This window comes from Ranitomeya imitator, chromosome 3, assembly GCF_032444005.1.
Source record: "Ranitomeya imitator isolate aRanImi1 chromosome 3, aRanImi1.pri, whole genome shotgun sequence".
NCBI lineage: Eukaryota > Metazoa > Chordata > Amphibia > Anura > Dendrobatidae > Ranitomeya > Ranitomeya imitator.
Window position 1 is genome coordinate 57,141,194 of NC_091284.1, and position 22,292 is coordinate 57,163,485.

Genomic DNA, 22,292 nt, shown 5'->3' on the forward strand with positions numbered 1-22,292 from the left:
ATTGGCTGAAGTAGGAGGATAAGTAGTCTGAGGAAGTTTTTTTTTTTTTTTTTTTTTTTTTATCTCTTTCCCTCAGAGTTTGCTGCCTAGCCTTATTGCAGCCTGGCTACTTCCGCCTCCTCTTAATCTTTGAATGGCTCTGATCTCAGCTGTTTATCATGGATGTCCAGAGTTTGGCTTCCAGCCTGAATAATCTTGCCGCTAAGGTTCAAAATATACAGGATTTTGTTGTACATGCTCCTATGTCTGAACCTAGAATTCCTGTCCCACAGTTTTTTTCTGGAGATAGATCTCGTTTTCTGAATTTTAGGAACAATTGCAAGTTGTTTCTTTCTTTGAAATCTCGCTCCTCTGGAGACCCTGCTCAGCAAGTCAAGATTATTATATCTTTCCTGCGGGGTGACCCTCAGGATTGGGCATTTGCATTGGCACTAGGGGACCCTGCGTTGCTTAATGCGGATGCGTTTTTTCTGGCATTGGGTTTGCTCTATGAGGAACCTAACCAAGAGATTCAGGCTGAAAAAGCTTTGTTGGCCCTCTCTCAGGGGCAAGATGAAGCAGAAATTTATTGTCAAAAATTTCGGAAGTGGTCGGTGCTTACTCAGTGGAATGAGTGCGCCCTGGCTGCAAGGTTCAGAGATGGCCTTTCTGAGGCCATTAAAGATGTTATGGTGGGGTTCCCTGCGCCTACTGGTCTGAATGAGTCTATGACTATGGCTATTCAGATTGATCGGCGTTTACGGGAGCGCAAACCTGTGCACCATTTGGCGGTGTCGTCTGAACCGTCACCTGAGATAATGCAATGTGATAAAATTCAGTCCAGAAGTGAACGGCAAAATTATAGGCGGAAAAAAAGGTTGTGCTTTTATTGTGGTGATTCAGCTCATGTTATATCAGCATGCTCTAAACGCACAAAAAAGGTTGATAAGTCTGTTGCCATTAGTACTTTACAGTCTAAGTTCATTCTGTCTGTGACTCTGATTTGTTCATTATCATCCATTTCCGTCAATGCCTATGTGGATTCAGGCGCTGCCCTGAGTCTTATGGATTGGTCATTTGCCAATCGCTGTGGGTTTAGTCTGGAGCCTCTGGAAGTCCCTATTCCTTTGAAGGGAATTGACTCTACACCTTTGGCTATGAATAAACCTCAGTACTGGACACAAGTGACCATGCGTATGACTCCTGTTCATCAGGAGGTGATTCGCTTCCTGGTACTGTATAATTTGCATGATGTCCTAGTGCTTGGTCTGCCATGGTTACAAACTCATAATCCAGTCCTTGACTGGAAATCGATGTCTGTGTTAAGCTGGGGTTGTCAGGGGGTTCATGATGATGCACCTCCGATTTCTATCGCTTCATCTACTCCTTCTGAGATTCCTGTGTTTTTGTCTGACTATCGGGATGTTTTTGAGGAGCCTAAGCTCAGTTCGCTTCCTCCTCACAGGGATTGCGATTGTGCTATAAATTTAATTCCAGGCAGTAAATTTCCTAAAGGTCGTTTGTTCAATCTGTCAGTGCCAGAGCATACTGCTATGCGGGATTATGTTAAGGAGTCCTTGGAAAAGGGACATATCCGTCCATCTTTGTCCCCTTTGGGAGCAGGTTTTTTTTTCGTGGCCAAAAAAGATGGTTCCTTGAGGCCTTGTATAGATTATCGTCTTTTGAATAAGATTACCGTAAAATATCAGTATCCTTTGCCATTGTTGACTGATTTGTTTGCTCGCATTAAGGGGGCTAAATGGTTCACTAAGATTGATCTTCGGGGTGCGTATAATCTTATACGAATAAAGCAAGGTGATGAGTGGAAAACCGCATTTAATACGCCTGAGGGCCATTTTGAGTATTTGGTAATGCCTTTCGGACTTTCTAATGCTCCTTCAGTCTTCCAGTCCTTTATGCACGATATTTTCCGTGAATATCTGGATAAATTTATGATTGTGTATTTGGATGATATTTTGTTTTTTTCTGATGACTGGGAGTCTCATGTTCAGCAGGTCAGGAAGGTGTTTCAGGTCCTGCGGGCCAATTCCTTGTTTGTAAAAGGCTCAAAGTGTCTCTTTGGAGTCCAGAAGATTTCTTTCTTGGGGTATATTTTTTCCCCTTCTACTATTGAGATGGATCCCGTCAAGGTTCAGGCTATTTGTGACTGGACGCAGCCTACATCTCTTAAGAGTCTACAGAAGTTCTTGGGCTTTGCTAATTTCTATCGTCGTTTTATAACTAATTTTTCTAGTGTTGTTAAGCCTTTGACGGATTTGACTAAGAAGGGTGCTGATGTTGCTAATTGGTCTCCTGCGGCTGTGGAGGCCTTTCAGGAACTTAAGCGCCGGTTTTCTTCTGCTCCTGTGTTGCGTCAACCAGATGTTTCGCTCCCTTTTCAGGTTGAGGTTGATGCTTCCGAGATTGGAGCGGGGGCGGTTTTGTCACAGAGAAGCTCCGATGGCTCAGTGATGAAGCCATGCACGTTTTTTTCTAGAAAGTTTTCGCCGGCTGAGCGGAATTATGATGTTGGTAATCGGGAACTTTTGGCCATGAAGTGGGCATTTGAGGAGTGGCGTCATTGGCTAGAGGGTGCTAGACATCGTGTGGTGGTCTTGACTGATCACAAAAATTTGATTTACCTTGAGTCTGCCAGGCGTCTGAATCCTAGACAGGCGCGTTGGTCACTGTTTTTCTCTCGTTTCAATTTTGTGGTTTCATACCTGCCAGGTTCAAAGAATGTGAAGGCGGATGCTCTTTCTAGGAGTTTTGTGCCTGACTCCCTTGGAAATTCTGAGCCCTCTGGTATCCTTAGGGATGGGGTGATTTTGTCTGCTGTCTCCCCAGACTTGTGACGTGCTTTGCAGGAGTTTCAGGCGGGTAAACCTGATCGTTGTCCGCCTGAGAGACTGTTTGTTCCGGATAATTGGACCAGTAGAGTCATCTCCGAGGTCCATTCTTCTGCGTTGGCAGGTCATCCTGGAATATTTGGTACTAGAAACTTGGTGGCCAGGTCTTTTTGGTGGCCTTCCTTGTCGAGGGATGTGCGTTCTTTTGTGCAGTCTTGTGAGGTTTGTGCTCGGGCTAAGCCTTGCTGTTCTCGGGCCAGTGGATTGTTGTCACCTTTGCCTATCCCGAAGAGGCCTTGGACGCACATTTCCATGGACTTTATTTCGGATCTCCCTGTCTCTCAAAAAATGTCCGTCATCTGGGTTGTGTGTGATCGCTTTTCTAAAATGGTTCATCTGGTACCCTTGCCTAAGTTACCTTCCTCCTCTGAGTTGGTCCCTCTGTTTTTTCAGAATGTGGTTCGTTTGCATGGGATTCCTGAGAACATCGTTTCTGACAGGGGATCCCAGTTTGTGTCTAGATTTTGGCGGACGTTCTGTGCTAAGATGGGCATTGATTTGTCCTTTTCGTCTGCATTCCATCCTCAGACGAATGGCCAGACTGAACGAACTAATCAGACCTTGGAAACTTATTTAAGGTGTTTTGTTTCTGCTGATCAGGATGACTGGGTTACCTTTTTGCCGCTGGCCGAATTTGCCCTTAATAATCGGGCTAGTTCTGCTACCTTGGTTTCTCCTTTCTTTTGTAATTCGGGGTTTCATCCTCGTTTTTCCTCTGGTCAGGTGGAACCTTCTGATTGTCCTGGAGTGGACATGGTGGTGGATAGGTTGCATCGGATTTGGAGTCATGTGGTGGACAATTTGAAGTTGTCCCAGGAGAAGGCTCAGAAGTTTGCTAATCGCCGTCGCCGCGTGGGTCCTCGACTTCTTGTTGGGGACTTGGTGTGGTTGTCTTCTCGTTTTGTTCCTATGAAGGTCTCTTCTCCTAAGTTCAAGCCTCGGTTCATCGGTCCCTATAGGATCTTGGAAATTCTTAACCCTGTGTCGTTTCGTTTGGATCTCCCGGCATCGTTTGCTATTCATAATGTGTTCCATCGGTCGTTGTTGCGGAAGTATGAGGTACCTGTTATTCCTTCGCTTGAGCCTCCTGCTCCAGTGCTGGTGGAGGGAGAATTGGAGTATGTTGTGGAGAAGATCTTGGATTCTCGTGTTTCCAGACGGAAACTCCAGTATTTGGTCAAGTGGAAGGGTTATGGTCAGGAGGATAATTCTTGGGTGGTTGCCTCGGATGTTCATGCTGATGATTTGGTTCGCGCTTTTCATAGGGCTCATCCTGGTCGCCCTGGTGGTTCTCGTGAGGGTTTGGTGACCCCTCCTCAAGGGGGGGGGTACTGTTGTGAGTTCTGTTTTTGGGCTCCCTCTGGTGGTTACTGATGGTACTGGGTGACTTGTCTTTCCTGGGTCTCTGGGTTCCACCTGTTCCATCAGGATATGGGAGTTTCCTATTTAACCTGGCTTTGCTGGCATTTCCTCGCCGGTTACCAATGTATCCAGTGTGTCTTGTTACCTCTGCTTCCTGCTCCTAGAACCTTCTGGTCAAGCTAAGTTTGGATTTTCCTGTTTTGGTGTTTTGCTTTATTTGGTTTTTTAGTCCAGCCTGCAGATATGTGATTATTGCTGCTGGTTGCTCTAGTGGGCTGAAATTGCTCCTCATGTACCATGAGTTGGCACATGAGTTCAAGTAATTTCAGGATGGTTTTTTGAAGGGTTTTTCGCTGACCGCGCAGTTCACTTTTGTATCCTCTGCTATCTAGCTTTAGCGGGCCTCATTTTGCTGAAACTGTTTTCATACTGCGTATGTGCTTTCCTCTCATTTCACCGTCATTATATGTGGGGGGCTGCTATTTCTGTGGGGTATTTCTCTGGAGGCAAGAGAGGTCTGTGTTTCTTCTAATAGGGGAAGTTAGATCTTCGGCTGGAGCGAGACGTCTAGGATCATCGTAGGCACGTTCCCCGGCTACTTTTATTTGTGTGTTGGGTTCAGGGTCGCGGTCAGCTCAGGTTCCATCGCCCTAGAGCTTGTTTGTATCTGTGCTTGTCCTTTAGTGATCCCCTGCCATTGGGATCATGACAGTCCATTCCTTGTGTTCTTTAGCCCAAACAAGTCTCTTCTGCTTGTTGCCTGTCCTTAGCAGTGGTTTCCTAGCAGCTATTTTACCATGAAGGCTTGCTGCACAAAGTCTCCTCTTAACAGTTGTTGTAGAGATGTAACTGCTGCTAGAACTTTGTGTGGCATTGACCTGGTCTCTAATCTGAGCTGCTGTTAACCTGTGATTTCTGAGGCTAGTGACTCAGATAAACTTATCCTCAGAAGCAGAGGTGACTCTTGGTCTTCCTTTCCTGGGGCGGTCCTCATGTGAGCCTGTTTCTTTGTAACGTTTGATGGTTTTTGCCACTGCACTTGGGGACACTCTCAAAGTTTTCCCAATTTTACTGACTGACTGACCTTCATTTCTTAAAGTAATGATGGACACTCGTTTTTCTTTATTTGGCTGCTTTTTTCTTGCCATAATACAAATTCTAACAGTCTATTCAGTAGGACTATCAGCTGTGTATCCACCAGACTTCTGCACAACACAACTGATGGTCCCAACCCCATTTATAAGGCAAGAAATCCCACTTATTAAACCTGACAGGGCACACCTGTGAAGTGAAAACTAGGGTTGAGCGAAGCGGGTCGGCCATTTTCAGATGTCGCCGACTTTTGGCAAGGTCGGGTTTCATGAAACCTGACCCGACCCCTGTGTGGGGTCGGCCATGAGGTCGGCGATCTTCTGAATCTGGTATCGGAATTCTGATACCGAGTTCCGATATGTTTGCAATATCGGAAATCGGTATCGGAATCCATATTTAAGTGTAAAAGAAAGAATTAAAATAAAAAATATTGCTATACTCACCCTCTGACGCGCCCTGGTACTAACCGGCAGTCTTCCTTCCTTAGAATCAGCGCTTGAAGGACCTTCGGTGACGTCGCGGCTTGTGATTGGTCGCACAATGGCCCATGTGACCGCTCACGCGACCAATCACAAGCGGCGACGTCATCGAAGGTCCTTCAAGCGCTGATTCTTAGGAAGGAAGGCTGCCGGAAAGAAGCAGGGCGTGTCCGAGGGTGAGTATATTCTTATTATACACTTATTATCCTCTTTTACACTTAAATATGGATCCCAGGGCCTGAAGGAGAGTTTCCTCTCCTTCAGACCCTGGGAACCATAGTAACCCATTGCAATGCATTGGGTTTCGGGTTTCGGCCGACCCCGACCCCGACTTTTTTATAGGATCGGCCGATTTCACTCGACCCGACTTTTGAGAAAGTAGGGTTTCGTGAAACCCGACCCGATCCTATAAAAGTAAAGGTCGCTCAACCCTAGTGAAAACCATTCCCGGTGACTACCTCTTGAATCTCATCAAGAGAATGCCAAGAGTGCGCGAAGCAGTCATCAAAGCAAAAGGTGGCTACTTTGAAGAACCTAGAATATAAGACATAATTTCAGTTGTTTCACACTTTTTAGTTAAATATATAATTCCACATGTGTTAATTCATAGTTTTTATGCCTTCAGTGTGAATGTACAATTTTCATAGTCTTGAAAATACAGAAAAATCTGTAAATGATAATGTGTGCAAACTGTAAAGCGCTGCGGAATATGTTAGCGCTATATAAAAATAAAGATTATTTATTAAAATAAAAAAAATAAAGATTAAATGAGAAGGTGTGTTCAAACTTTTGGTCTGTTCTGTATATATATTTATGCAGATAGGATACTATATATTATGGCCATATATTCTATATATTATATCTTGTTATCCAATATATTATTTTGTGATATCTAATACATTATATTCTGATATCTATTATATCCTGATATCTAACATATTGTATCCTAACAGCCAATATATTTTGTCCTTATACCAAATTGAATCCTTGTTTTTAATTATTAAATGTGATATACTTATACTATTCATTGTTCTTGCATTATTATCAGACGTCCATAAGTGCATATTTAATTAAAGGGGTATTCTCATCTCCAAGATTCTATCCCAATACAGTATGTAGTAGATGGAACATTATTGACAAATACATCCAAATTGAAATGTAGTATAGTTCGAATTGGTTATGTCTTTTTCCTCATGTTCAGGGCATTGCAGTATCTTAGGTATCCATGATTAGGACCACTAACTAACTGTCATTATATAAGTGGTTGTAACTATATAAGTGGTCATCACTTTAATACTATACACATTTACTCATGGACACATGTGGTGCTGTTTGGGAAGAAATGTTTCCAATTAAGTTCCATTCTGAGGTCTACAGAAGTTCACTATAAGTTATACATACACTATGTCATAAAAAACATATAATTATATATATTTTCCTTCTAGCTGTTTATACTGGGACAAATCAGGTGCCAGACGTCTTCTCCACAACCAATCACATGACAGTGTATTTTACATCAGACTCTTCTACTACCAAAAAAGGATTTGTGGCTAACTTCACAACCGGTTACCGCCTCGGCATGCCAGGTACTAAACCTATTTTTTCCTCTTCTCTAAGAATCGTTTCTTTTTATATCATGAAATTATTACCATTAGGGCTCGTGGATACAAACATATTTGCTTTCCAAGTGCGACCCGACAAAACATCGGATCATACTTGTACCAATGTTATGTTATGGGGCCGTGCACATGTCCGATTTTGTCCTAGAACAGAGTCTGACCGTGGAAAAAATTTGCATGCCCAAGTTTGATCCAATATTTGGATCGCATTCGGTCAGGCAAGTCAATGAGTGCATGGAAAACATAGGACTGCACACGGATGACATTTGAGTGCCACTCGATTTCCACGGACTGTCACAATGGAGACGATGGCGACTTTTTTTCTTCGTCTTCACCTCGTACAAGTGAATTGGATCACACTATGCTGACACTAACCAGAGTCTGATCAGTGTCATTTGTAGTATCGGCCCGATTCTCTTGGATGAGAGACTCTATGGCTGTCTGCTCCTGGCCTAATAGAACTAATTTTATGAATACTAATATTTCATTTTTGCAATATAAGATAGTGTTCTAAATAAAACTTTGGTCATGTTCCCACATACGCTGCTTTTCTCCAAGTTTATTCTGCAGTTGTCTACATCAAAATATGAAATATTGCTCTAATTGTTGTGTTTGTCCTATTTTTTCGTGTTTTCGGTGCAGATTTGATGCATTGTTCTTTCACTCATATTTTTAGTACAAAAACGCTGGAAATCTGCACCTAAAATTAGAACTGTGTTTTCTCTCTTAATTTTTTCATGCTCCCCAGAGAAACCTATAGACAAAAAAAAAAAAAAAAAGAGTTCAGCAGCATCTTTAAATACACAATGGGAATGTTTTTTTTTTCATGAAATCACATCTAACTTGCTTAAACTGTTAAACGCAGTAGATTTTTCGTACAAAAAAATGCAATGGAAAAAATACGGCATTTACGCAACTTGGGAACATAACGCTAAACAGCTGGCAAAATATAAAGAGTTACATACTTCAAAGAGTTTCTATGTTCTCCCCACGTTTGTGTGGGTTTCCCCTCGGTTCTCCGGTTTTCTCTCCCACTCCAAAAACATACTAATGTCACGATCAGCGGCAGCCGCAGATGCGGCCCAGCCCATAGACGCCCCCAAGCCGACCAACCTCAGAAGGCATGGGGCGCATGTCCCCCGGGGACGAAATACGGACCCTTTAAACCGCAGAGGGGACCCAGGCCTATCCAAACTAGGGGAGGGCAGAGACCGGGGTTCTGTGGCAGCTGAGCATGTGGACAAGGAAAGAGACACGTAGGACTTGATTACATCGCACAACTTCAGGTATAGAGAAAGTAAAGTTTACTAAAGTAAAGTCACACAGTACATAAACAAAACATGACGATGTCAGGCTCCCGATTCCACACCTCCAGAAGGGTACCACCCAGTGGACCCCAAGGCACCAACGGATCACTGACGCACACATAGGCGGGACATCAGGACCCAGGCAGGACATCAGGGTATGCGAGGACATCAGCGCGCAGGCAAGACATCAGGATACAGACAGGACATCAGGACATCTGGACTCAGGAAAGACCTCAGGACATCAGGACACAGGCAGGGCATCAGGACACAGGAATACTGGATAGACATCTGGGACACAGGCGTGGCAGCCGAGGTCATCAGTTACATCAGGACATCGAACACAGGAAGGACATCAGAACATCAGGGAACATGATGTCATCAGGATGCAAGTAACACATCAGGACACACGAGAACATCAGGACATCAGGGTCCATGAGGTAATCAGGACACAGGCAGGACATCAGGGTACAGCCAGGACATCAGGACATCTGGACAGAGGGTCACCAGCAGACATCAGGCAGGAGTCATTCGGTTCCGGACATCCGACACAACCTACAGGCACCACCAGTCATCAGGCTCCAAGCTCCAGGCAGCGGTGATCAGGTTCCAGACTGCGGTCGTCAGGCTCTGGGCATCGGACCTAGGAAGGAACTCAAGCATGATGGTGCAAGCACCGCAATACTGGACGTGAGCCAGACAGGGTTAACACTGCATGGTAGTCAGAGCTCAGAGTAGTAGATGCGCAGCAGAAACACCGGTTTCAAGAGACTCAAAGTCACTGGGAGTGAGGTTCTAGATGCAGACGGATTCCAGGAACATAATCACAGCAGACACAGTTCAGACAGGTTCAGGTACAGGATCAAGGATTCAGGCCTGGATATACCACCTCCAGGAAAGGCACCAGAACAGGACAAAACAGGAATCAAGGCAAGGACTTTGGTACCAAAACGTAGACAGGAGAGGTGCAGGAACACAAACACACATAGCAAAGTTCAGGAGCTTTGTGAGTAGCTTAGCTAGAACTTTATATAGGAGCTGCCCCTCAGCAATTGGCTGGGGACAGCATTTCAAGTACACACCCTAACCCTGATAAAAGCAGGGGAGGTGTGGCCATGCATGCCCTTAGCACACCCAGAAACCATTACAGCGCAATCAGTGCATGGACTGAGGCTCAGGACACCTGGCTGATACTGCACGCCCTGACACACGTGGAAAGTCATGCACCAGCTGCAAATGACCTTGCAACCCATGGACAGCTTCCACAGTGGCAACCAGGGACCGCACATAGGGAATGTAAGCAATAGAAAAGACCCATGTACAGCTGCACAGCAGAGCAGAGAACTGAGAATGCTCCATCCAGGTAACAGCCAACAGTATCCCAGCTCAAATTAGGGGGGAAAAGAGTAAAGGGTTAAAGCAAACATATGCATTGTCATGCCGAAAACCAGAAACAGACAGAATGGCATGACAAGTGAAAGGAAAATTACATTGGGAACCCCAATGGCAATGACCATGTATGTAATCTAAAGCAATATCAAAATACATACCACAGAATCCAGAAAAAACAAGATGGGAGCCACAAGCAGCAGCTTCACCATAGCTGGCACCAGCCATCCAGGTACTGGTATTACAAAACATGAGTAACAATTGGCCTCCTTTGCCTCTGGACAGCTTATTACTGGGGAGGAAGTAGATGATGCTATGGAGTGTATGACACATCACTTATCTCACAGAAGTATGATGTTACCTCTGACAAACACACTGCCAGGGCCATTGCTCTGCACTGTCCTACTCCTCCACCTCTTTATGTTAATTGTGGACTTCCAGAACTGGCACCTTTTTCTTTTTGGAGCCTTGGTCCCCTAAGCTATGGCACTCGAGGGACGAAGGAAGATATTTGCCAATAAGAGTCTGAGCTCATACTCGGATAAGATGGGGCAGAGAAAATGGAGGACATGATTCAAACGTCTAGCTGTGTTAGTGGTTCTGTCAGCCATGGCGGTAAATAGTGATGGGCAAATCCGTTGATGTTCGGGTCCGGCGGGTTCAGTCTAACATTTCAAAAAACCTTGGTTTGGGTACCAGAATGGTAACCCAAGTTGAAAAACATTCATATGAATGGTGGGCCCCAAACATCCATTGTTTTCCCATGCTGTCATTTGAATGACAGAGCAGGAAACATTGGCTCTGATCAACAGGAAGAGCGCTTCTGCCGATCAAAGCGCTGTGCTAGTGCTGTTGACAGCATGTGAGCCAGCAGCTGTGACAGGCGGTAAAAAGGTTTCCTCCAGTTACAAACATCATCAGATAAGAGTATTACTCTCATCATCCTATACCCGCTAGCAGTGAGAGTAGGCGAGGCTGATGAGAGTATTCATCAGCTCGCGACTGAGCAAAAAATAAAAAAAAGAATTTGAAAAAAATGGCGTGGGTTCCCCTCTATTTTTGATAACCAGTGCTGGTTATTCTGATAGCTGTGGGCTGTAACTCACAGCTGTCAGCTTTATATTGGCTGGTTATGAAAAATAGAGGGGTTCCCAAGCAGTATTTTTTAATTATTTAAATAAATAATTTTAAAAAGCAGCGAGAGGTCCCCTCATTTTTGACAGTCAGCCAAGCTAAAGCAGACAGCTGTGTTCTGGTACTCTCAAACTGGGAAGGGGCCATGGATATTGTCCTTCCCCAGCCTAAAAATAGCAGTCCAGAGCTGTCCCAGAAAATGCATATATATATAAGACACATCAATTCTGGTTCTTTGCCTAGCTCTTCATACTTGCCCTAGTGCAGTGGCAAGTGGAGTAAAAGGTTTGGGGGGATGTCATCTGTTTTGTGGCCCCTGATATCCACCATGAAAATTATGGGGAACCCCATTGTTAATATGAAGAAAAAAAACGATTTCCACGCTTCTAGATCTTTGCCACAATAGCACAATGAGGAAATATTTTGCAGCTTTCAAAAGATAGTCCAAATGGGAGTAATATTACCTGCACTGCAAAGCTTTTACACAACAGACAAGCAGACCCCTGTGTGATCCACGCAGACATATTGTTCCCTGCCTGTGCCAGCATTGTGACTCCTACAAGTAGCCGAGGCAGCAATAAAAACACCTGTAGTATATTTCACATGATGAGCAAGATGTTTTTTCTGCAATTGCATCAATTTCGCGCACATTAGCAAATAAAGACGTACCAGTTGAACAGTCAGATTTAGTTGTACATAGACCGTGTCCTTCATCAAGCCAATACCCTGATCACGGATACCATGGATATCTTGATCAGCAAGTTGGACCACTGACATAGTTTTCTATGAGTGTATTGTCATGTCAATCTATCAGCATCATGTTAGAGAGGATACAAAGTGCAGCCAGTGGATTTGTCACACCGAAGCGGAAAAGGTTAAATGTAACAAGTGTGGAAAACTTAATATTTATCAAAGCGAATCAGGCATGGATCAATGCAGACTTTCATGCACCTATGGCTGATACCAATGATTAAATCGAATTTGCCACCCACCTGCCTGATTATGTATTGTCAGTTGTACACAGTGCTGTTGCCGCCAGTGCCAATTGGCCATACTCATCAGGCATCTACTACATGTCCATCATGTCAAATATACTGTAGTACTGCTGGTGATGGAGCTGCCATTGGCTTCTATAAACTGACACACATCTCCATACATGCCCCATCCAAACTCTCTACTATGGTGCCCCTGCTGTCACCACTGCACAACCACACAAGACAAACATCTCCTGGCTGCCCAATGTGTTTCAAAGTGCTATACTGCCACTGCTGCTGCTGGCACTAAACTGACACACTTCTCCTTGCCTGCTCCTTCCTATTGCTCTAGCTTGCTCTTTCAGCCAAAGCCACTGCACAGCTAAGGCTTCTTTCACACTTCCATCCTCCAAATCTGCACAGGATCCGTCAAGACGTTGAAATGACGGATACTGTGCAGATTGTGGAAAACGTGTACACTGGGCCCGTCTTTCTGACGGACCCGTCGAGGCTATGTACACCTGTTGTGTATGCGTCTTCACAGCGGTTTTCCGCTGTGAAAACGCATACACAACACAAACCAGGTTAAAAAAATAAAAAAAATCGCAATATACTCACCTACCGACGTCCAGCGCAGCGTCACCGATGCTCCTGGCAGCTAGCGTTCCTAGTAATACATTGCAAAATCTCGCGAGACCATGACTTCTCGCGAGATTTTGCAATGTATTACCAGGAACGCTAGCTACCGGGAGCATCGGTGACGCTGCGCGGGACGTCAGTAGGTGTGAATATTGCGATTTTTTATTTTTTTTATTATTTTTGACATTATATCTTGTTACTATTCATGCTGCATAGGCAGCATCAATAGTAAAAAGAGAAAGAGAGCGAGCAAGAGAATTTCCCTGATGGTAAATTCTTCCACGCATACTCAGTTTGAAAAGACGGGACTCGTCGCCGGATTCCTGCTTTTCACAGTCAGCGATTTTCCGACATGCAGAAAAAAACGTTCCTCTGAACGTTTTCTCTGCCCGACGGACCGTTTTTTTTGCAGGATCCAGTACACGACGGATGACACTGATGGCCATCCATCACAATCCGTCGCTAATGCAAGTCTATGAGAAAATGCAGGATCCTGCAAATTTTTTTGCAGGATCCTGCATTCTCATAAATCGACAGATTGTGACGGGAGATGAAAGACGGAAGTGTGAAAGAGGCCTAAGCCAGCCATACATCTCCTGACTGGTCACTGTGTTTCACAGTGCTAAATAATACTATTGATGGTGGTAAATGTACTTCATTGAGGGTGCAAAAGTTTAAAAAAGCTTCCAAAGCAGGGCTAATTTTTGGAGAGACTTGGTGACAAGCCATAGCTTCTTCACTTTGAAAGCAATACATGTTTTAACTTCCTAAAAGGGGGATTTTTTGGGGATGGCTTTATAAAAAGCCTTTGTAATTGCCTAATCATTTTAGGATTAGTAAACTAGATGTGGACCGCTAAAAAGGATAATTTTTTCATATTTGTTAAAAAAAACAATAAATTAATATCATTTGAAAAATAATCCTGTTTTGTCTTCCTAATTAAAATAATAATTTGAACAGGCTTCTGAAAAGATCTTGATACTTCCCAAATTGGCATATTTTTGGCATACAACTGTGTGAAAATGCCATGGCTTTTTTGTTTGCATGTATATTGTGTATAACTGTACTTGTGCTTGTGTATAAATAACAGCAAGGCAGTGATCTGCCTGCAAACAGGGATAATTTTTGGACCTCTCATACAATATAATTAGCTTATAAAGCCTAAAACTGCTGTGTGTGGCTTAATAGGTTGCTGGTTACCACCACTTAACATTATTTTTCGCCTAACTAGGTAGGCTAAGGTCTCTTTAAAAGGCTGTGCTTGTATTAAAGAGCTCAAAATAAGTTCAATAGACTCCAAGGGGAATTCAGAGTGTTAAGCAAATATTTTTTCAGGCAAGTAGAGGCTTTTTAGTTCTGCGATTTGCTACCAGTTTATTCACCACAAATAGGGTTTGATTTGAAAATTTTACGCATCTGGCAAATTTTAATTAAAATATATATGCTCATCTCTGCACACTAGTGATTTGAGCTATTACACACTGCTTCATGGGTTAGTCAGTCTGTTCAAAACAAAAATATTCACGTACTTCAACTACAAATATATTACAAATCATGTTTTTTAGACAAAATTTTATTTTAACGATTGCAATCAAGTTTCTAAATCTTTTTTAAATAGAAACAGAGATCTTATCATCAGAGTGTTGCTAGAAGCTTCCTCTCTCATGTATATTCAGTCATGCCTGTTGTCCAAATATTTCAATGATAGCATGAATCAGCAGAAAAGGAGAATTTGCTATCTCTGTCTTTATATTTTTTACAAACAAAGCATAAATACAAATATTCACAAACTTCATGTTATAATAGATGGCTTTCAATTTGCTGTAGCTCAATGTAATACAAACGTGTTTGATCTGGATAGCATTAATAAACCTACAAGGGGGGCAATCAATATAAATACTCCGCCATAATGTATATATAAGAAAACCAACAAAAGATGGACACAGGAGCTAAAATAAGCAATTTTATTGAAGACAAAATTCTAAAAAAGTGTATAAATACATCAATACAAACAACAATAAGAACGATGCAAAGATAAAAGAAAGGCAACACTAGTGCCACGCACAAGCAGACAAAGCAACTGAGCCGTACAACAGATACATATATATATATATATATTAATATATTGATAAGTGCCTATAACGAATCCAAGTAGGTGAACTGGTTACTATGTATACAATCAGATCATACTAAATAATAATATCGATAATTAATAGGGCATAGAAGCAGCTACAACACCAATGTAAGGCTCCAAGACATCATATATCCATAAGGAGGTTCAAAGCCTGAACGTACATACACAGAGTATACTACACTCCAAATACCATGAGGAACACTGTGCAGCTTATACACAACCGTATATATTCCGATATTTCCGGGAAATCCCATATATATGTGTCTAATAAGTAAGACCAGAATTATTCTTTCATGGTAGTAGAGAATAAGAATGAGAAATGAGAGTAAAACTAAAGGCAATGAACCAAACTGCTGCTCGTGCGTGGAAAAGGAAGACCCCGACGCGCTTTTCGCACACGTTGCTTCCTCGGGGGAGACATTGGAATGTGAGTATGTACTGTTTTTTTTTTTTTACTTTTACAATGGTAACCAGGGTAAATATTGGGTTACTAAGCACGGCCTTGCACTTATTACCCCGATGTTTACCCTGGTTACCCGGGGACTTCGGCATCATTGAAGACAGTTTCAACGATGCCGAAGTCTTTCCCCTGATCGTTGGTCGCTGGAGAGAGCTGTCTGTGTGACAGCTCCCCAGCAACCACACAACGACTTACCAACGATCACGACCAGGTCGTATCGCTGGTCGTGATCGTTGGTAAGTCGTTTAGTGTAACGGTACCTTAACAGACAAACCGCAGCAGAAAAATGGTAGACATTTTTTAATGAGAACCTGTAACATACCTTAAACTCCCAAACTGTCATAAAATATTCTGTGATAAAACAAGTGGACTAGTCTGGGTGATTCAAGGACCACCCGGACAAGTTCTACCTAACTGGCATAAAAAATCAGCACATTAAAGTTATTTTAGGACACAAAGGTAAACATTTATATCCATAAATGATCCAAGAGAAATGTCATGCGCTTGATGTACATATCAATCCCGTCTGTTGCACCAAACTCCCAACTTATGTGAGAAGTGAACAGAAAAAGCACAAAGATGAAGATGAGGTTTTTTTTCTTAAAGAAGTAGCAATTTTTATTAAATATACAAAATATGAAAACAAACTTAAAATATAAAACATAATAACCTCAGACGTGAGAGACACTATTGGCTATGGACACCTTTAAACACACCCTGCTGGTATAATACATTACCACAGATTTATATAAAATATCATATCTTCTAGACGAGGGGAACAGCCTATCAATAACTATAGTCTTGCTGGGAGCAGTAAATGCAATTAAAGTGCCTGTACTGAGGTAGGATATAACTGACTGTCCAAGTCCCGTATAGAATGTAAATAGAAGCTAGTGTTCACATGGGTTTTCCTTTAAATTAGGACTATGGGACAGCAAGTCAATTATATTTCTAGCAATTAAATCGCAAGTAGCAAATAGAGAATCAAATAAATACAGACTGTAAACTTCTCAGGCTATACTTACAAGGTGTGTGGAGTCAGTGCCATGTCCCTCTACCCCGACGCGCGTTTTGTCCACACTTCTTCATGGGGCGTGTGGAGATCTAGTTAGGGCTTGGGAATTTTATATATAGCATTCTAGCTATAGTCCCATCCACGGATGATGCCTCATCTGGTGTGAAACATATTGGGAGGACATGTGCTCCAGTAAAACCTGTCCTATTTGCCTTACGGTATTGGCACATCTGAGTGTTACTAAGTGATATTTTGGCAAATGCCTATACACTATTTTAGAACTGTTTAATCAATTTAGAGAGAAAATGCTTCAAGCTTAGTATTGCCCCACTATTTTAATTCATAATAAAAGTTACATTTTAGGACTTTAGTTGTTGGGTTATCCCAAATTATAAATAAATCTTTGCAATTAGGAAACAAATGAACAATAAAAAAACAATTAAAAAAATTAGTTAAAGAGGTTGATCCGTTTATCGTTATTTTAACCCCTTCACCACCAAGCAATTTTCCATTTTGTTTTTTAATAATTCTCCATCCACATAACTGTACGAGGGCTTGTGTTTTGCAGGGCAAGATACTTTTTGAAAGACACCATTCATTTTATTATGTGATGCACTGGAAAGCAGGAAAAATGTTTCAAGTGCACTGAAATTGCCAAACATTTTTCTATTTTGTGAAGTGGGTTTATTTACCATGTTCGCTATAAGGTAAAACCGACCTGATATTATGATTCTCCAGGTCAGAACGATTATGCAGATACCAAATATGTACAGTTTTTACAATGAATTGGTGAAAAAAATTCTGAAATTTGTAAAAAATAAAAAAACTTTGCTGGTGTTGACATTTTTCGAGACCCATGGCACTTTCGATTTCCTGGATATAGAGCTGTGTGATGACTTAGTTTTTGTGCCATGAGCTCATGTTCTTACTGAAACCATTTTGGGGTATCACTTCTTTATTGTAACGTTGGAGCTGCCAAAAAACGTAATTTTGGCATTTGATTTTTTTTCTCATTATGCCATTTAAAAATCTGATTAACTTACTTTATAATTTGATATATCAGATTTTTACGAATCCAGCGATACAAAATATGTGTAGTTTTTATTTTTTTTTATTTGATTTGTTTTTAATGAGCCAAAAGGGGGTTGATATGAACTTTTGCGGGTTTTTTAATTTTTCATATTTTTTAAAACTTTTTTTTTCTTCTTACTGTATTTAATTGCCCAACTGTAGTTTAATAACCCAATGTGGCTAAAAAAAGAAGTAAGACAGGCAATTAACAGTAAAAAAGAAAGCATTTGCACTACTAAAGCAGGATGGCACCATTGAAGCTCTAAAAAACTATAGGGAGAAAAATACTTTATCTAAAAAACTAATTAAAGCTGCCAAAAAGGAAACAGAGAAGCACATTGCTAAGGAGAGTAAAACTAATCCCAAACTATTCTTCAACTATATCAATAGTAAAAGAATAAAAACTGAAAATGTAGGCCCCTTAAAAAATAGTGAGGAAAGAATGGTTGTAGATGACGAGGAAAAAGCTAACATATTAAACACCTTCTTCTCCACGGTATTCACGGTGGAAAATGAAATGCTAGGTGAAATCCCAAGAAACAATGAAAACCCTATATTAAGGGTCACCAATCTAACCCAAGAAGAGGTGCGAAACCGGCTAAATAAGATCAAAATAGATAAATCTCCGGGTCCGGATGGCATACACCCACGAGTACTAAGAGAACTAAGTAATGTAATAGATAAACCATTATTTCTTATTTTTAGGGACTCTATAGCGACAGGGTCTGTTCCGAAGGACTGGCGCATAGCAAATGTGGTGCCAATATTCAAAAAGGGCTCTAAAAGTCAACCTGGAAATTATAGGCCAGTAAGTCTAACCTCTATTGTTGGTAAAATATTTGAAGGGTTTCTGAGGGATGTTATTCTGGATTATCTCAATGAGAATAACTGTTTAACTCCATATCAGCATGGGTTTATGAGAAATCGCTCCTGTCAAACCAATCTAATCAGTTTTTATGAAGGGGTAAGCTATAGGCTGGACCACGGTGAGTCATTAGACGTGGTATATCTCGATTTTTCCAAAGCGTTTGATACCGTGCCGCACAAGAGGTTGGTACACAAAATGAGAATGCTTGGTCTGGGGGAAAATGTGTGTAAATGGGTTAGTAACTGGCTTAGTGATAGAAAGCAGAGGGTGGTTATAAATGGTATAGTCACTAACTGGGTCGCTGTGACCAGTGGGGTACCGCAGGGGTCGGTATTGGGACCTGTTCTCTTCAACATATTCATTAATGATCTGGTAGAAGGTTTACACAGTAAAATATCGATATTTGCAGATGATACAAAACTATGTAAAGCAGTTAATACAAGAGAAGATAGTATTCTGCTACAGATTGATCTGGATAAGTTGGAAACTTGGGCTGAAAGGTGGCAGATGAGGTTTAACAATTATAAATGTAAGGTTATACACATGGGAAGAAGGAATCAATATCACCATTACACACTGAATGGGAAACCACTGGGTAAATCTGACAGGGAGAAGGACTTGGGGATCCTAGTTAATGATAAACTTACCTGGAGCAGCCAGTGCCAGGCAGCAGCTGCTAAGGCAAACAGGATCATGGGGTGCATTAAAAGAGATCTGGATACACATGATGAGAGCATTATACTGCCTCTGTACAAATCCCTAGTTAGACCGCACATGGAGTACTGTGTCCAGTTTTGGGCACCGGAGCTCAGGAAGGATATAATGGAACTAGAGAGAGTACAAAGGAGGGCAACAAAATTAATAAAGGGGATGGGAGAACTACAATACCCAGATAGATTAGCGAAATTAGGATTATTTAGTCTAGAAAAACGATGACTGAGGGGCGATCTAATAACCATGTATAAGTATATAAGGGGACAATACAAATATCTCGCTGAGGATCTGTTTATACCAAGGAAGGTGACGGGCACAAGGGGGCATTCTTTGCGTCTGGAGGAGAGAAGGTTTTTCCACCAACATAGAAGAGGATTCTTTACTGTTAGGGCAGTAAGAATCTGGAATTGCTTGCCTGAGGAGGTGGTGATGGCGAACTCAGTCGAGGGGTTCAAGAGAGGCCTGGATGTCTTCCTGGAGCAGAACAATATTGTATCATACAATTATTAGGTTCTGTAGAAGGACGTAGATCTGGGGATTTATTATGATGGAATATAGGCTGAACTGGATGGAAAAATGTCTTTTTTCGGCCTTACTAACTATGTTACTATGTTACTATGTAATAGTCCCCTTCTGGGACTTGAAGCTGTGATCGATCACTTGTGCTGTGCATAGCAGGGCCTTAGCACTGCTATGTAAAGTGAAAATGACCATCTCCTATAAAGGCCAACTAAAGGATGACTTTCACAGGAGAATTTACATGACAAGCATAGAGGTTTTCGGGGATCACCGGCTGTCATAGCAGAGCATTGGCACCCTGAGATCACATCATGGGTGAGCCCACATCAAGGTCAGGGACACAACATATGACGTAAATGTACTTCAAGTATCGCGAAGGGGTTAAATTATTAAATTAGGGGTTAGCATTTTGTTATCTAGCTTACTGAAGATTAATTTTGCATTCAATAGGTGCTGTATAGTTGGATATGTTGTTAGCAATTCTTAGTGATGGCTGCGGATAATGGAGCTTTAAAGCAGGGGCTTGTGACATTACATTTAAACTTTTGGTTGCAGAAGCTGTTTGATCAATTTGCTCCATTGTTTCTAAAATTCGGTAGACAGCCGCGCTCATGCTCCACCTGACTCCATCTTCCCCTTTCTAAGCTACTAACAGTGAATTGTTTTCAAGACAGGTGAGAGTCACAGAAAACCTGCGCCTATCAGACTTCAAAGACTTTTCTAACAAAACTATGAGAAAAAAATAAACGCATTAATGTCTCTGGTGTAGGCTAAGGGCGATCTAAGGTTTCTGCTACTTCTTTGTTCCTTACATAGACAAAAGGCCATTAAAGCATCCTATTCTTTAAATAATCGGGGGAGTCGTGCACAAGATTTAACAATCATTAATCTTTCTATATGCACAACTAAGAAATATATCAAGATAAGGCTTTCCATTGTCAATAACTCCATTATTAAATACTCCATTAATTAGGGTGTAAGGTAACAGTCGGACTTGGTAGAATTGATTTGTTGTTGCATCAGAAGTATTGTTATGTCTGTTGTATTCAGTTTTAGGCAGACCCAGGGGACGCGTACTCATAGGTGAGGGTCATCTGCAGAACATAGGTTGGTTCCGTAGGGAAGGTTTATTTTGATGTCTTTTTGATATTGTTTCCTTTATAGTTCATGAAAAGAAGCTTAAAAACCAGTTGCTGTTAGTCTGTGCTCAATAAAGACTCAAATAGATACACATACATACTTTGTGTATATATATATATATACTGTACAGACAAAAAGTTTGGACATACCTTCTCATTTACAGATTTTTCTGTATTTTCATGACTATGAAAATTGTAAATTCATACCGAAGGCATCAAAACTATGAATTAACACATGTGGAAGTATATACTGAACAAAAAAGTGTGAAACAAGTGAAAATATGTCTTATATTCTAGGTTCTTCTAAGTAGTCACCTTTTACTTTGATGACTGCTTTGCACACTCTTGGCATTCTCTTGATGAGCTTCAAGAGGTAGTCACTGGGAATGGTCTTCCAACAATCTTGAAGGAGTTCCCAGAGATGCTTAGCACTTGTTGGCCCCTTTGCCTTCACTCTGCGGTCCAGCTCACCCCAAACCATCTCGATTGGGTCTGGTGACTGTGGAAGCCAGGTCAAATAACCCTTACACAGCCTGGAGGTGTGTTTTGGGTCATTGTCCTGTTGAAAAATAAATTATGGTCCAACTAAACACAAACTGGATGGAATAGCATGCCGCTGCAAGATGCTGTGGTAGTCATGCTGGTTCAGTTTGCCTTCAATTTTGAACAAATACCCAACAGTGTCACCAGCAAAGCACCCCTACACCATCACACCTCCTCCTCCATGCTTCACGGTGGGAACCAGGCATGTAGAGTCCATCCGTTCACCTTTTCTGTGTTGCACAAAGACGCGGTGGTTGGAACCAAAGATCTCAAATTTGAGCTCATCAGACCAAAGTACAGATTTCCACTAGTCTAATGTCCATTCCTTGTGTTCTTTAGCCCAAACAAGTCTCCTCTGCTTGTTGCCTGTCCTTAGCAGTTGTTTCCTAGCAGCTATTTTACCATGAAGGCCTGCTGCACAAAGTCTCCTCTTAACAGTTGTTGTAGAGATGAGTCTGCTGCTAGAACTCTGTGGCATTGACCTGGTCTCTAATCTGAGCTGCTGTTAACCTGAGATTTCTGAGGCCGGTGACTCAGATAAACTTATCCTCAGAAGCAGAGGTGACTCTTGGTCTTCCTTTCCTGGGGCGGTCCTCATGTGAGCCACTTTCATTGTAGGCGCTTGATGGTTTTTTGCAACTGTACTTTGGGACACTTTCAAAGTTTTCTCAATTTTCCGGACTGACTGACCTTTATTTCTTAACCCCTTAGTGACAGAGCCAATTTGGTACTTAATGACCAGGCCAATTTTTGCAATTCTGACCACTGTCACTTTATGAGGTTATAACTCTGGAACGCTTCAACGGATCCCGCTGATTCTGAGATTGTTTTTTGGTGACATATTGTACTTCATGTTAGTGGTAACATTTCTTCGATATTACTTGCGATTATTTATGAAAAAAACGGAAATATGGCGAAAATTTTTAAAATTTTGCAATTTTCAAACTTT

At 41.8% G+C, this 22,292-nt stretch overlaps 1 protein-coding gene across 1 annotated transcript in view; it reads left to right on the top strand.

Annotated features, from left to right (window-relative positions):
• TMPRSS15 (transmembrane serine protease 15) overlaps window positions 1-22,292 on the top strand; it is a 459,995-nt gene that overhangs the window by 239,412 nt on the left and 198,291 nt on the right. The window contains exon 16 of the mRNA XM_069760884.1: window positions 7,267-7,407. Within this exon, the coding sequence (XP_069616985.1) occupies window positions 7,267-7,407 (141 nt within the window). The remainder of the gene's footprint in view (window positions 1-7,266; window positions 7,408-22,292) is intronic.